Raw genomic sequence first — 16800 nt, 5'->3', positions numbered from 1 at the left:
ACCTGTTACAGTTACCCAGCACTGTAGATGGCATTCTCTTGATAGTGGTACCCTGGAGCAAAGGGCACCCTCGCAATGCTCTCTGTCCTGTGACCACTTCAGCTGTTCTTTGCTGTTTTATTTTTTTTATTCTTTTTAATTAGTAATTGGACTTTGGGTACTGGGCAGATCATTGTGTATCATTAGTTACCTGTGGAATAAGATCCCTTCCTGGATCACAGTTGAGCTGTGTAGGAAACTTTGTTGTCCACGGCTTCATTTATTACTGCTGCCTTTCCTGGGTGCAAAGTCCATACCTTCTTAAACTTCATGTATAAAATAATGCCCTGTGACTGACAACTTTCACTGAGGTCTGTATTTTTAGGATTATAACCATTTGTGAAAATCTCCTCAGTGCTTATTTGATTGAACCCAAAATTTATGCTAGGAAAAACCCAAAAATAAAATGTTATCCTGCTATATAAATATATGGATAGTTTGTGTTTGAACACGTGGTCGCCAATGCCAGTTCCCATTCATGTCATAAAATAGAGGAGAACTGAAAGTGGCTTGGAGTGACCAGAATGTTCAGAAGTGTGACACCCTTTGTATAAGGGACAGATGAGTAGAGCGGGACTCTTTAGGCAAGGAGCAGGGTCGTTGGGCTGGGGACATGATGAACACAGCTGTGAGTGGCAGAAAAGGGGTCAGTGTTGAGTGATTTTCCTTCACTGCCCTTCTCTACAAGAATTAATTGCAATAAAGTAACAAATAGCTGGTGCAGATCCTCAGGGTAGGAGGTTCCTCACAGAGTGCGTGGCTGAGCAGTGGATCTCTATGTAGGGGTTGTTGAATTATGGATCTGAGCAATGGCTCATTGAATTTAGAGAAGAAAGTCCATTGAGGACCCCTGTTTCAAGAAGTCAGAATTGTAATTTTTTTGGAGTTGGAAGATTATCTTAGGAAGAAGCATTGTGTGGTTACCATTGCACAGATCCTTAGGGACTCACCTAGTGCTGGTTTCTGAACACAGGGTACTGGGCTTGGTGGACATTTTCCCTGGCGTGGCTAATTTTAAGATTTTATGGAGAATTTAGCTAAGTTACTTCTGGTTTTCTAAGCAAAGGTTTTCTAAGCTGAGTTTCTTCAACCCCATCTGTGGATCTGTGAAAAATCTTTGCCCAGGAGAAGGGAGAGAGCTGATGTTACTGCTCCTCTAGAGTTGTGGTCTTGAGGCAGAAGTTGGAGAGGCTGTGGTAGTTTTAGACATGTAATAAAGGAAAGGAAAATTATATCATGTCAGTAATTTTTGCAAAGCAATGAGTGCAGTGACAATTTTTTGGAATGTGTAGCATATCTGAATATGCCTGAATAGTAGTGGTGGAGGTGGCTAGGTTGCTGTTCTTTCTGATTTGCTAGGAAAGTTTTCTCTTGGTGCTAGTGATCCAGAGGCAAAATGAGCCAGGTTATTAGAATTCAAAGGTCTTTGATAGCTGGCTTCCTACTCTCTCCCACACATCTAATGGCAAATACCAGAGTATGAGCTCTTCTTGGCCAAGACTTGATGCAAATTGAAAAGGCCACCTCTTCCATCTCTAATGTCTCCAGAGTTGCACAAATGATGTGCAAATTATATTAAACCTTAAACTATATAAATTACTATAAAACTATATATTATTACTATTACTATTATATTATTATTACTATAAAACTATATTAAACCTTAAATTATATTAAACCTTATATTAAACCAATGCAAAAACCAGTGCAAATGATGTACTGGTTTACTATTAGGGAAATTCCACATTTTGGAAAGGGTAAAATAAATATTTGTTTCTTGTTTGTGCTTCTCTAAATACTCAGCTTAGCCCTGAATGTTGCATTTGAGTTCATAGAAAAAAAACATGATTCAGGCATAACAAGCTGAAGAAAAACCACGGCTCATGTGTGTATCAGTTCATGTGTGCTGTGTGGTCTGAAGGACTTGGAAGGAATGTAAGTTGAGTGCCATCTTTCTGTGCTTAAGGTCTTTGCTTGGCTGCCTGTAAAAATTTTTAGGGAAGTCACATGTCAGAGTTGCAATATAAATCCAAACAAAACAAACCTTAAAACAAGTCAACATAAAGGATACAAAAGTCAAAATTAAGCCAAATGTGTATCCCTCAAAAAGAAATAGTGGGTGTTTGGATTTTATTAGGAGTTTAGTGTGAAGGTTTCAGTTACTACAGTTGCACATGAAACTTGCTGTTGGATAAGGTCTGCAGGTTTTATCATTTATGTCTTAACATCTCATGAAGATACAGCACTCATGAAGATTGACACTCATGGGAAATTTATCAAGTAATCTTGGTGTGTGGGTACTAGTACTTTTGGCTGTTTGATAAATTGCCTTATTTTGTAGTGGCATATATGTGATCTTACTTGCAGAGGCATTCCAGTTTGAACAGGTGGGAAGTGCTGCCAGATATTCTTTGGATGTGGAAATCACATGCGTGTTCTTTCAAATAATCCTTAGTGGTAGCTCTTTGAGCATCACTGAAAGGCAGGAAGCTTGCTGCCCCCCTCTTCCTTTTCCTCTGCAAAGGTTAAAACAACTGTGAACATATAGAGAGTGAATGTGAGCCAGTGGCTGGAGCAGAACAGGTTGGAAGTGAGGGCTTGCTGGTTTCCAAAGCTGTTCCCCAGCTATGTTACAGAGTTTACATTCTAGTAAAATTCTTAGCTTTCTTCTGGAAGATGTAGCATATGGAGAATTGAAGGATGAAAGAGTAATACTATTGTTGGTTAGTCCTCCTCTTTCTATATGGAAGCCATAGAATCAAAACTAGTCTTTGGGTAGAAGAGTGTCATTAAGAGAATTGAAATTTGAGACAGGTAATTGTGTGACCAACAGATGCAGCCTGAGATTGGGAAGGATTTAAAAAAAAAAACCAAAAAATTGAAACCAAAAGAAGGCTTGCTTCAGGTCATCAGCTAATGAACTGTAGAAACCTGGAAGAAGTTCGTACTCAAATACAGTTTTGCTTTGTTGGCACTTGCTTTGTGGTATTGCTTTGCTTTGAGGTATTTGGCATATCCTGCTGGATTAAGTGTCCGTGGTTGTCGCTGGGTTTTGTGGCGTGGTAACTTCCATACAGGCTTTTAATAGGCTGCCATTCCTGTCAGCAAGCTGCTCTCTGCTTTTGTAGTCAGCTGGAATTCTTACAGCTTGAGCCTTTAGAAGGAGAGAGTCACTTGCCAGCCAGAAGAGTTACGGTGGTTCTGGTGTTACTGCATTCCCTTGCATGTGAAACAATTCACTATGTTGCTGTTTGTTCTCTAATTCCAGGAAAGCCAATATTTTCAGTGGACATTCACCCAGATGGGACCAAGTTTGCAACAGGAGGACAAGGTAAGTCTGTGTACTGGTAGAAGGCAGAATTTTGGGTAATAATAATAATAATAATAATCTTGTGCCTTCACAGCACTTGAATTGGTTTGACCTTTTAAAAAGACATCACTTTTATCTGTAAGAAACAGATAATTATGTAAGCTATGAAAATGTATTGGGAAGTGCTGCTGCTCCTGCAGAAGGCAGGGATGCATGTTCTGATGTCCTCACCCCTTGGATGTCATTGAGATAGTAGCTGCTATCAGTGATTGAGCCATGGCCATATGGGCCAAATTTCCTTTTAATTTGAACAGGAACTGGATGTGCAGTTGAGCTTTTTCAGTTGCTAAATAGTAGAGCTATTGGAACAGAAAAATCCAATTATATAAATAGAATAGCTTAAGAAATATTTGCAAAAATATTACTTGGTTCACAATAGTGAGTAATTTTATGTTGGCTACAATAATTGCAATTTAGTATTTGAATATGTATCTTTTCTCTTTTAAAATACAATTTTGTTAGAAGTAGTTGTCCTTATAGTTAGTATCAGTTATGTACAGTATGACTTTTGTATGAGGCTGTATAAATTTATTTTCAATAACTTCAAGAAGAATAAAGCACTTCTGATTTAGTCTAATTATATCGAAGTGACATCTGTATTCAGATGTTTCCAAAGTCCCCAGTGCAGCAATGCCTACATTTTCACATCTGTTCTGGAACTGAGATTGACTTGAAAAGCTTTTTTGGATGTGTTTAGAAGGGGGAGCTTTTTGGTCTCTTACAGGTCAGGATTCTGGCAAAGTTGTGATCTGGAATATGGCTCCTGTCCTGAAAGAGGAAGATGAAAAGAATGAAAATATCCCCAAGATGCTTTGTCAGATGGACAATCACTTAGGTAACAAAGTTGGTTGGTTGGGTTTTTTGTTGCTGATTGTTGGTAATTTGCCAAAGCTTAAGGCTTACATGTCTGTAATTGCAAAAATAATGTCTGCCCAATGGTGAAGAATCAATAAAACACAGCAGAGTGGTCTCATACTTTTGGCTGTATATTTTTCAATATATTCAGCAGAAAATGCTGTTGAAATGTGAGGAAATGTGCAGAGGACTTCAGATACCTTTGGAAATCTCCTCCCTATAAGCTTTTATCAGCTGTGGCCATAAGGTATTTGATAATGCACATTCTGAGAAACTGTAGAGCTCTGAAGGAAAGGACAGGAGAAGAAGGGTAAAAGATTCATCATATGAAGTATATTGGTTGTAGTTATAAATTATTACATTTATTACATTATAAATTGTTGCATTTGGAATTAAGAGGATCGCCTGACAAGTTGTCCCTTCTTTTCTTCAAAATATGCCCTCTTTGCCATCTTATTTCCCACTTTACTTACTAGAATAAGTTTCCTTCATTAGAGGAATATTAATCTTTCTTCCTTCAAGCCTCTTTTGGTGAAACTTTTTTAGATAAGGAATAGCATGTTTTAGGTAAGAAATTCCTCAACTGCTACTGAAAGATAAGTACCAATTCATTTATCTAAAGCAGACAGAGTAACTGCTTTGAGTGGGAAAAGCCCACTTAAATCCTAAATGTCTCCTGACAAGTTTTGCTTATTTGTAATATAAAATCCTGTCTGCAGTCCAGAACCACTTACTCGCATCTTTCATCTTGCAAACTTTCTTGTGTGCATTTCAGCTTGTGTGAACTGTGTGCGATGGTCAAACAATGGCGTTTACTTGGCTTCGGGGGGAGATGACAAGCTGATTATGGTGTGGAAACGAGCTGCGTAAGCATCTTTCTTCCTTCAGCTCTGTATTTCATTTCAAGGAGGTTATTCTGTGACATCTTAGTGCTTGCTCCCTGTGCTGCCCTTTGCTAAGCTCAGTGCTCCACCTGGTGTGGAAGGAGCTGACAGCTGGGACACTGCAGTGCTGTTGGAGATGTGGCCTGCTGTCCTTTGGGCTGGAGGGTGTCTGCCTGGCCAGTCTCTCTCCTCTGGAGGAGCTGAGGCATTTTCTTCTGGCCTTGAAGAAAACTTCCTGGTGAGATTTGAAGAGTCACCTTAAATGTTACCATTTTGTGCTATCTATAGAAATTCTACATTTTATTGAAGCCATTTTTTTAAATAACTGGAATTAGTGTATCTAAAAAAATGCTTTTTTCCCTTTCTGTATTGTCGGAATAACTGACTATAAAATATAAGTGTACTATGCAGCTGATTTTCTTTTAATAAGATGAAGAGCTTGTGGTGGTTCTTCTTAGAACTGTTTCTATTTTAATTAGGTACATTGGACCTAGCACTGTGTTTGGTTCTAGTAGCAAACTTACTAATGTTGAGCAGTGGAGGTGTGTGTCGATTCTCAGAAGCCATTCAGGGGGTAAGTTTCAAGGTGTTGAATGAACATAATTTGCATGTATTTGGAAAAAAAAATTGCTTTTCAACATCATGTTTTCTTGTTTGAAATATGTATTTGGTGGCAAGTCAGTAATTAATTTTAAGGGCAACAATGAAAATTAAAAATAAATAATTTTTAACAAAATGCAGTTTTCATACAAGTAACTTCTGGCAAGTATGGTATGTAGGAGAAAAATTAACAACTAAGAAACTTAGATTTTGCTATTTTCTAGCTTAAAAGTGAATCTGAATAAAGGAAGCTGAACTTTAATTAAATGTCTTTAGTTAAATGTTCACACTAGCAGCGAATAATCTGATTGGCAAAAGACCATATTTTTGTAAACCAAAGAGTATCAGTGTTTATTTAGAAGAAAAATACCTAAAGAGCAATGTAAAATTTGAATAAATAAATAATTTCAAATGGATTTTGCATCTGCTGACATGAGCGGTGATTAAAATCAAGATGGCAATCACTTTGATCCCTCCACGTGGAGCAAAGTGAGTGCATTGTAATAGCTTCTGTTACTTTTTCATTCGAAACAAGACTAGTTCTTTGTGCAGGCATTAGTACTTCTTACAATAACGAAACATTGCATTCTTTCCCTTGTTTTTTTTTTCTTGACCCCTACTAAACATTGGAAGTTGGGGAGATTCACTCCCAGTGAATGTTGCTTTCTTACCCTCCACTGTAGGGAGTGGTAATCATTTCTTAGTGATAGGAAAATATTGCTACAGAGAACCCGAGTTCTTTGTAAAAAGACTTTTTGATTTTTTGATTACCATCAATCTCTTAAATGGAAACTTCCTTTTCTCAAACAGATGTGATGGATGTAGCATGGTCTCCACACGATGCCTGGCTGGCATCCTGTAGTGTTGATAACACTGTTGTCATCTGGAATGCTGTCAAATTCCCAGGTGAGAGCTCTAAAGATATGCCAGCATGTAAAGCTTTGTGACTAAGTCTTCCCTCCTTGGGTGTATTTCACTGACTCTTTAGATCTCTAGGAGGGATTGGGTTGTCTGTCTTCTGGGGTGACACACCTGCAGTCTGGCAGGTCAGTCCTTCCAGGTTTGGATGGCAATGAGCAGGGGATTCCACCTTGCTGCAGTCAACAGCTGCATTCAGGTTGTGCTGCTGATTTTACATGAAAGTCATGATTGCATGTGTTTATTTACATGCCATTTATTTTAAGCTGGCTTTCAATACTGATACCAGAGTCTTTAGACTTTGAAGCTAATTGTGCACCCTCTCAGCCTCTCCTCCCACAGGCTGATAAGCTAGAGTGTGACTGAAAGTAGGTTACCAGGTCTGCCAGCCTGGTGTGTCTGTTGAGTCACAACTTTGTCTCGGTTCACACTTGCTGCACAAAGCTGGATTAGTTGTGATAATCTTTGGGTGTGGAGTAAAGGGTGAATGTTTAACTGAAATTCCAGTTCAAGTGCTGCTTTCCACAGCTTCAAAGTGCTACTCTGAGGTACTGGGACTCTGCTGCTCTGACCTGCCTTCTAAAGAGTTTTGCACTTCTTATTCTGGCCAGAACTCTCCTTACCACTTCTTTTATATCAGTTTTTTCTTAAGTACAGATTTCTTTCTTGGTTGATATGTTGTTTCTACGCTAAAGGAGGTTATACTTAATATGCTGTTCCAAAAAGATGTATATTTTGTCTGTATATATCTCTTCCAAAAAGATGTATATTTTATCAAAGAGATAGCAGTTAACTACTCTCTATTCTCAATTTTTGTGTGCACAGAAATTCTTGCCACTTTGAAGGGGCATTCTGGCTTGGTGAAAGGGCTGACCTGGGATCCTGTTGGAAAATACATTGCCTCTCAGGCTGATGATCGAAGCTTGAAGGTGTGGCGGACCATGGACTGGCAGCTGGAAACCAGCATCACAAAACCCTTTGATGAGGTACTTCAGAATGTGGGACTGTTCAAAGTGGATTCCCTTAGAATGAATGAAAACTAGAAGAATAACTTGGAGTCTGCACAAACATGAATTAATTGAAGAGTGCTGAATCAAATAAAGCTCTCAGATAGCAGCTACAAAAGAGGGAAAAAATAATTACTTTCTCATAAGAATATAATTGACTAGAGACTCTTATTGCTGTTTGTTATTGTGGATGTCAAAAGTTTACATGGGTTATGTAAACAATTAAGTAAACTTCTGGAAATCACTTCTAGTGATTATTCTGGAGAAGTGTTTGCCCACTGATCACAGTAGTCTGACATTCTTCCCTTTCATGTCCTATTGGCCACTATCAGAAATGAGGTAAGTACTTAGGAGGGGTCTTTGGTCTGGCATCATAGGACTGTTAGGTGATGACTTTGATGAAGAGACCAAGTTCCTGGGAACAGAAGCTGGTGCTGGTGAGTGGATGTTCTGCAGTGATCTGAGGATATTGTGATTAGTGCAGTTGCTCTTTGCAATAGACCTTGTCTGCTTCAGCTCACGTGGGAGCTGGTGTGGCAAGCTGAAGTCTCATCATTAGTGGTTGCTGTGTTGCAGCCCTGTTACTAACTGGGACTGTGATAAATACTGATGAAACAGTATCCAAAAAGATGTAACATTTGTCTTTCCTTTAGAAAAGTTCTCTGAATTCCTTCCCTCCCGTTTTGATAGGGTTTCTTAAGTTACACTACATCACCTGTGTAAACATAGCCAAATGCTGAGAATTGTGTGTGAGGTCATTCTTTTATACTCTCAGGATACTTACTTTGTAATCATATTCCCTAAATCTGAAATTTAAATAGTTTGTATTACAACCCCTTTGTTTGCCAAACACTTTTAAAGCTCTGGAATGTTTTTTTTGTCAGTGTGGAGGGACAACTCATGTGTTGCGCCTCAGCTGGTCGCCTGATGGTCACTATCTTGTTTCTGCTCATGCCATGAATAATTCTGGACCCACTGCTCAGATCATTGAGAGGGATGGATGGAAAACCAACATGGATTTTGTAGGGCACCGGAAGGCAGTTACAGTAGTGGTGAGTGAGTGATAGAAATTTATCCCTGAAGTTAAAACTTGTTGCTTTTTGATAATTTTATGTATAAATGGGACAAGAAGTGAAGATGGGTGTCAAGATTAGTAAAGCAAATGCATGGGAGTGATTAAAAAATGTCAGCTTTACATGTTGGAAGCAATCAAGTGGCTGTTACAATAAAAGAACTGGATGTAGGTGAATGAGACAAAGGAGAATACAGCAGCATGTTAGGAATGTCAAACATCAGCTTTGTTGGCTGTTCAGTGACTTGATTAACATGATTTAGATTTCTAGTGGGTTTCTGATCCCTAGTAAAATTAATATTGTTTGCCTTTTCTGTGAAGGCATTCAGAAAACCCCTTAAGAAAGCCTCTGCAGGTTTTGTCAGTGCTCTTATAGAGTCTGGTTCAGGACTTTATTTCTATGAAATGTTGTTTTTTCACTCTTAAGTGGAAAATTTGCTTAGAAAGCAGATCTTCTGCTGAAATGTAATTACTGTGATAAAATTTGAGCATCTCATTTGTTCAGAAATTCAATCCAAAAATCTTCAAAAAGAAACAAAAGAACGGGAGCTCCACCAAGTCAAGTTGTCCCTACTGCTGTTGTGCTGTCGGTAGCAAAGATCGATCTCTTTCTGTCTGGGTAAGTGGTTTCTTTACTGCCTTTGAACTAACGTGGTCATTGGATAACTTGGGGGTTTAGCACAAAGGTCACATGCACAGCATTAGGTCTTATATTTAGTTTCATGTTTAGGGGTTTTTTTCTCTCTGTTGTTACAGGCTTAGCTGGGTGGTAAGGAAGTGGATTGGTATTAGTTCATTTCTCTAAAGGCAAGAGCAGTTAGAAGCCAGTGGCAGAGTGTGCCCTGGTAAGGGAGAGCAGCTGTTAGGGGATAAAACATTTTACCACAGTTAATAAATGCAGCCTTATTTCCATCCTTTTACTTGTCTTCTGTCATTGTAAAGGAAAGGGATGTGAAAGTGAACGAGCTTTTTAAGTATTCTTTCAAGTTTTTGATATCTAGTTTGGGTTTTACTTTAAAATCTATATTAAAATTTTTATTCTGGCTAAGAGAAGAATTTTCACATTTTTAAATGCAACTGGAAAATACAGGGAATCAATTTAACTGATTTGTAAAGCTTTGTGATGAGAACTTGTGCCAGAACCCACCAATTGCTAACTGCAATCTACTATTTATAGCTTCCAGTGGGATATTTATCCATCAATCTCTGGATGCATAACTAAATCTGTTTCTGGTAATGGCTACCAGTGCATACCCATATCAAAGTATCACTTGATATATTTTACTTTCTATTTATATTATGAAGATTTCATTTGGAGTGTCTGTTGAAATTACAGAAGGTAGTACAGAGATGCAAAGTTATAGGTTATCTTTGCCCTGTGGAGCTTAATAAACATATATAGAGCACAGACCTATGGAAGCATAAATAACTACTGAAGATGACAGTGATGCTGCATCTATGAACCTGTGAGCATAAAACTTCCTTGACCTTATCAACCTCTGCTTCATTTCAGTTGTACTATACACTTAGAGATATTAAGTCCATTAGTTTGACATTAAAGAGCTTGGAATGTCTAATTTAGAGCAGGTTATTGGAGTTTTCGTGTTCAGTTCTTTATTACTAAGCTGATTCTAAAGTGCAGAGGAATCCTCTTTAAGAGTTATTGTGAGTCAAATTCCCTTTGCTCTTGATAGGTTTCACTTTCTCAGACAAGTAGTCTGAGTGAGGACATGGAAACCTAATCTCTTTTCTGTCTTGTGCTGGCAGTTTGCAGCATCCTTATCTCAGTACAGCTTAGAATAGAAGCTGTCTTTTGCATCTGTGGAATTGCTTTTGGAGTAGCAGAGGGTGTTTTAGGACTGTGGTGTAAAGGCAAAATTGATGAAGAAATTCAGTCTGTGTTTCAAAAAGGAGAATTGAGTGTCAGCTGTTCTTCTCCTGAGGTTTTCTGCCCCAGCAGTGGAACGGGTGACTTGGTGCTTCAGATGCACCACCAGGCATGCAGCTGTCTCCTGGCCAGACCTTCTTTGGTGCATATTGTGAGGCTCTGGGAGAGTGTCAATGTGGTGCTATCTGTGGTAGTGTAGAACTTCTACATTTCTGAATGTTGCTTATTGTTTTCTTAAGCTCACGTGTCTGAAGCGACCTTTAGTTGTCATACATGAGCTGTTTGACAAGTCAATCATGGACATCTCCTGGTAAGTTTATTTCTGCTGTTTGTTATGGAAGCCAAAGCATTGTTATCAACTTAGGTGTACTTATAACTGGAAATGCCTTAAAACAGTACAGACTGTGGGTGTTGGAACACAAGTAGTTGGTTCCTGAAGGTTTTGTTTCTGCTGCAGCATCTTTGGTAGTAATATGAGCAAATAGCACATGGACACTTGAGATTATTAACTGAACAAATAGTAATGTATTTAGAGCAAGACACTGTAAAATAGCTGTGGAACAAGTTTCTACTTGTTACGATTCTCTGACATAGGTTGTCTAATTTTATCACTTCCTCACTTCTGAAAGTCTCCCTTAATAGTTACAACAATCTCTTGGTGGGTTTATACTAGGAATTTTAAAGCTTCCTGGTTTCTATGTGCCATGTGGATTTTGCCTTGAAGCTCAGTGAACCACAAAAAAAAAGCTTTCAAAACCAAAACATTTTTCTTTCATTAAGAGATTAAGGCTAGAAAGCCAGAAAGTGGAATATTTCATGAGAAGTGCTGCTATTGTTATGGTACAATAGCTTTGAATAGTTTAGTTTTCCTGTAGTGTTTTTTATTTCTCCATCTGCAATTTGCACATTTTTCATGTCATGAAGTCATTGGGAGTAATAGCTGGTTAACATTTTGTAGTTTGTGAGGAAATGGTTTTGTGGGGTATTTGAGAGACAAAGGATCATCAGGCAGCTTCGTATTTTATATCCTGTTTACAAATTGAAACAGATGGATAAAACGTCAATAATATGGAGTGTTCCCAGAAATGTGCTCCATTCTGAAAACAGACTGAGTAAATTCTGAGAAACCTGGTACTATTATATTGTTATATCTATATAATTTCTGGTTTAGAATTTTAGACTTGGAACCATCAATATAATATCTGCGAGTGATTATGTTTTCACAGAACAATTGCTTGGATCCAGAGGTCAATAGGAGCTCAGCAATTTTCCCTGCAAAGCAAACAGAAAACTTTCCACATGAGTGTAGTATTTTCTAGTTTGGAGTACTGTTGGTGTACCTTGTTTCATGGTGCTGAGGCTGATTTCTCTGGATGTGATGCTATCAGGGTGCCAGCTGCCACAAAAATAGGGGTTTCCAAATGCCTGTAGCTGTGGTACTTGTAATAAATTTTTAATAACTTGGTTAGGACCAAGTTGGGCCAGCTTTCCTTTCGTCTTCCCTCCTGTGTAACACTTGATCTGTAAGCCACCATGTCACTGTCTCTGTGAGCTCTGTACTTAAAAGTGTCTGGGGTGGAAGTCAAAATTCAAGGATTTTTTCAATATGCAATAATAGGTTACATATGCAAGATTATAATTCTATTAAGATAGATAGATAGTTTCTCCTCTCTCATTTTGCTAAGAAAACCTGACCTCCAGAAGAGGGTTACTGTGTATCCCCACGAATAAACACATTTGCAGTTTGCTTAAAAACCCAAATAATTGAACAGTAACAAAATCAAACCTGTGTTCTTGCCTAGTACCCAGATTTTTTGGCCTGCTTGTCAGCTGAGGGCACATTTCTTCACCTACTTCCATTAGCACGAAAATTTTGCTCATCTATTGAAGGAAATGCATTTATAATTTTCTCCACTGTTCATTGTGAACACTACTCAGGTTTACCCCTTCAGGAAAGTTTTCATGGTGCTGCTCATGCCATGGGCAGGTTATTGTCCCAGTGCCACCATCCTTGTGTGGTTTGCAAAGGAGCGTTGGCACAGGGACTCTGCTGCCTGTCATCCTGTCTCCTCACTGTCCCACTTCTTTGGTTCCATGAGTTATTGCTGTGATAATAAATCTTAAGCTGAGATTTTTATTGAACAATCCATCAGATTTTATTGAACAGTCCATCATTTTTGCTTGAATGAAAGAGATTAAAAACAAAGTTGGACCTTTATTTCCCTCAGGACCCTTAATGGACTTGGTATCCTTGTGTGTTCCATGGATGGATCAGTGGCATTTTTGGACTTTTCCCAGGATGAACTTGGGGATCCACTCAGTGAGGAGGAGAAGGTACAGTAAGCACTCAGAGAATCTTTGATCATATTTCAGGGATGTATTGATTCGATTAAAATACTGGCCTGTTTATAGAAGTATGTAGTAACTGATTTCCATATTATAGAAAATGTGCTGCTCCTGTCTGCTTTACAAATCATTAAAAAAGAGTAGTCAAGAAGTGAATGTGTGGTATTTCTGTTCTGGAAAGAAAGCATTTGGAAAACATCCACTTGCTTACACATCATTATACATCTGAAGTAATTATTTGGCCAAGGAAACAAGAAGTGAGTGCTTCAAAGTACTATAAAATTACTCTTTCACTTGCATATATGCAAGTCTTTTTAAACGGATTGCTCTTGGCTGTTTTTCTTCTCATTGCTATTAGCAACTAGAGGTTTAAATTTCATTTATTTTACATATTGATTTAGTGCTAGTTGAAAACACAAAGAAAAAAATCTGGTGTATAAATTATATAGGGGGCATTTCATGGATTCCATTAGATTTGTGTGATTCCCTTGTATTACAATCAGTGATGTCATGGTCACTCACATCTTTAATGCCCCCAGAGCAACATTCACCAGTCCACCTATGGCAAAAGCCTGGCTATCATGACTGAAGCTCAGTTGTCCACCACCATTATTGAGAATCCAGAGATGCTCAAGTACCAGCAGAGACAGCAGCAGCAGGGGGATCAGAAGAATGCCTCAGTTCGGGAAGGCTCTGGGAATGCCACAGCTCCCAAAGTGGCAAGCATGGTTAATGGGGAGAGTCTGGAGGACATCAGAAAGGTAGGTCCTCTTGGGCACTGTTAAATACTGAGTCACTGAATACCAAACTGTTAGCAAAGAACCAGTTTCTGTGCCCTTATTTGTGTTGAATGGCACCTTTCAGTCTGTGTATGGCCCAGCTAATCAGTTTAGTGGGTCATTTACTGGGACTTGTAGAAAAGTTAAATGCTTTTAAGCCAGAAGTAAGGCTTTGTAGAAGCAGGCTTGTGGATATTTCTGTGATGGGTGCAAAATTCTTGGTGTGCAGAAAGGAAACCAGGAGTAACTAATGACAGAGAAGCTGTAGAACTGTGTTTCAGTTTCTCAATTACAGAGGTTGAAAGCATTACTTAATTCTGTCCAAAACGTAGAACACAACTTTTAATTAAAGATTTGATATGCACAATGTTTTAGACTTGATTCTAAAGTGGAGAGCAGATTACACTCTCCACAAATGCCCTTTCTACAGATGGATAGATTGAAAATTGGAAAATTGTTTGTGTTTATAGGAAAAAGTCTTTGCTAACAGATTTTTAATTGAGGCACCTCTTCTAATATATCTAGTTTTGTCAGTTTGAAAAAAAATTAAAATCACATTTCCCGTTTATCAGAAATTATGATAAAATGTATTTCCCAACAGAATCTCTTAAAAAAACAAGTTGAAACACGAACAGCAGATGGTCGGAGAAGGATCACACCTCTCTGCATAGCTCAGCTGGACACTGGGTATGTTTGGAAGTAATCCTTCTTTACCTTCTTATCTGTTTTGGTTTGGTTGGTTTTCTCCCTGTTCCAGGCTTGGCATTCCATCTCAGGGCATCATAAAGCAGTTCCTGGAAATAAGTGTGTATTCTTAGGAAATACAGTTTCAACCAGTGTTCTTTGGCCATAAGATCTCACTTCTAGTAGGTCAGGCTAATTCTCATTATTTACTGTCATAGGTGAACAATGCTCTGATGTATTAAACAATGCTCTAATGTATTGTTGATTCATAGCTATATTAGTACCAGCTTTAATATCCTTTGATATGAGAAATTACTCTGAAAAGGTATTGGGGATTTATTTAGGTTGTATATGAGTATCCACATGTAGAAAAAGGAAGAATGGAATAAATATTTTAGCTAAAATTACTATTTTTGAATTACCTTTAAAGTGGTTTTGAGAAATGTATTTGTTGTTTGTCTTTTTGTTTAGGGATTTTTCTACAGCATTTTTCAATAGCATCCCAATATCTGGAACTCTGTCTGGCTCAATGATGTCTTCTCAAAGTAACCAGCAGCTCATGTCACTAGATTCTAACGCAGCAAATTCCCTTAATACTTCAAAACCTTCTGTAGAGCCAACAGCAGCCAGTATAAAACCAACAGATGATGCAGCCAATAAAGATGGGTCAGTATTTGCTGTTTTGTTTTTCACTCACATGAGTCTGTTTAGTTTTTAATTCTTATTTATAGTTTTATAATGAAGAAATTATTCAAGTAGTTTCCTTACTGCAAAACCCTAAGAATCTAATCTTCCTGAAAACATTGAGATTTTATTCGTGTTTGGTTACTTTAAATGTTGATAAAATGGGAATGAATAAATCCATGTGCATAGCTCTGGCAGTGAGCTCCAGTGCAATGAAGTACACAGCTGATTGCTAATGCTTTAGCAAAATGACTTGCTTATGGGTTGGTGGGTTGCTATTAGTAAACAATAGGAGGTGTTCCAGTAGTGTAAGTAATGAAGCCTACTTTTCATCAAATTCTGACCTGTGTCCTCTCTTCAGACATGGTGATCCTTCTTTCCTGTATAACAGCCCCGTCAGAGCACAGTGACATTGGCTTGTCAGTGCACATGTGCTGATGGGCCAGTGTGTCTTTCAAATTAATTACAGAACAACTGAATTTTACTTGCTTTTCCCTCAGTGGTAGCACTGACCTGACTTCTTCTCAGTGTGTTTTTATAGCATTTGTAGCAGCATAGTGTCATTGAAACCTTTACTTCTCCATCAAATTTCGTTGAAATTGGCCACAGATTAAAAAATGAGCGGGTGGACTATGAGAAATGATTGACAGATGAAACTATTAAATATCCTTTTCTTTGTAAATTGTACTTCTAGCAGCTTTTTAGTACAAGCATCAGTTTTTTTAGAGCCATTCATTCTCTGAATTAATTCTCTGAATGAATTGAAAAATCTCTAAAGTAAACAGCTATTGAAATAATGGATCCCTGGAATGCTTTAGTGTGGGGAAAACACATTCCTTTGCCCTAGAGTTATGCTTGGAAAGGCCTAATAATCAGGTTGGATTTTTCAACAACAAAATCTAAACCTGGCATGGATTGTTTCATCCCCAGTTGTTTGATTGATAAACAGTGAAATATAATATTGTAATGGAAATATTTGGTAACCTAACAAGGGGTAAAAGCAGGAACCCCTGTGATCATTTTAAAAAGCAATCTCTTCTCAGTAAGTACCAGCTGAAAGTATCATTTACTTTGTGAATTTAAAATACACAGTAAATGAATTAGGGTCTTTTAATCCAGATATGTGGCCACATGAAGCTCTGAGATGTACCATAGGCAGCTTTTGAGAGTAGGCAAAGCTTGCAAACACTGATGCATGAAAGAGTGGAAAAATAATATTATAATTGATTATATATTTGAGTGAAAGGTTTTCTAGCCGCTATCATGAGTGCTAGTTGTTGTGAGCAATGCAGCTTACCAGTACTAAATTTTTCAGTCCTTATTTTGCTGTCTCTTTTCTTGACAGTGTAAATGCTACCTCTGCCTCAGCTGCTCCTTCTGCATCGTCTTCCTCTGTGTTGACAACTCCATCCAAGATTGAGCCTATGAAAGCATTTGATTCTCGATTCACAGAACGATCCAAAGCCACCTCAGGGACTGCTGTTGTAACAAACACAAATCAGACTGTTGTGGACAGGTGAGACATAAGCCTGGGGAGGGAGGAAGGTAACAATGTAGAGTTGAAACACTAATTCTGTCTGGTGTAGATGTCACACTGCTGACACTCTAGAAGCTGTCTTGGGTTTCTTCCACTATTGGAAGGAAGGGGGCAGCTACAAATAGGTGAATTCTGTC

The 16800-nt window shown here is 38.2% G+C and overlaps 1 protein-coding gene across 5 annotated transcripts in view; it reads left to right on the top strand.

Moving 5' to 3' along the window:
• LOC119707388 (protein HIRA) overlaps window positions 1-16800 on the top strand; it is a 32693-nt gene that overhangs the window by 3790 nt on the left and 12103 nt on the right. For all 5 annotated transcript variants that reach the window (XM_038152312.1, XM_038152311.1, XM_038152310.1 and 2 more), the window contains exons 2-15: window positions 3308-3370; window positions 4134-4244; window positions 5040-5130; window positions 5628-5722; window positions 6559-6654; window positions 7492-7652; window positions 8558-8725; window positions 9251-9364; window positions 10873-10943; window positions 12862-12967; window positions 13519-13740; window positions 14360-14445; window positions 14914-15108; window positions 16472-16642. In XM_038152312.1, coding sequence (XP_038008240.1) covers window positions 3308-3370; window positions 4134-4244; window positions 5040-5130; window positions 5628-5722; window positions 6559-6654; window positions 7492-7652; window positions 8558-8725; window positions 9251-9364; window positions 10873-10943; window positions 12862-12967; window positions 13519-13740; window positions 14360-14445; window positions 14914-15108; window positions 16472-16642 — 1750 coding nt within the window. The remainder of the gene's footprint in view (window positions 1-3307; window positions 3371-4133; window positions 4245-5039; window positions 5131-5627; window positions 5723-6558; window positions 6655-7491; window positions 7653-8557; window positions 8726-9250; window positions 9365-10872; window positions 10944-12861; window positions 12968-13518; window positions 13741-14359; window positions 14446-14913; window positions 15109-16471; window positions 16643-16800) is intronic.

Source organism: Motacilla alba, chromosome 15, assembly GCF_015832195.1.
Source record: "Motacilla alba alba isolate MOTALB_02 chromosome 15, Motacilla_alba_V1.0_pri, whole genome shotgun sequence".
NCBI classification, from domain to species: Eukaryota; Metazoa; Chordata; class Aves; order Passeriformes; family Motacillidae; genus Motacilla; species Motacilla alba.
Note: the sequence above shows the minus strand (reverse complement) of the source record. Positions and strands in the feature narration are given on the sequence as shown.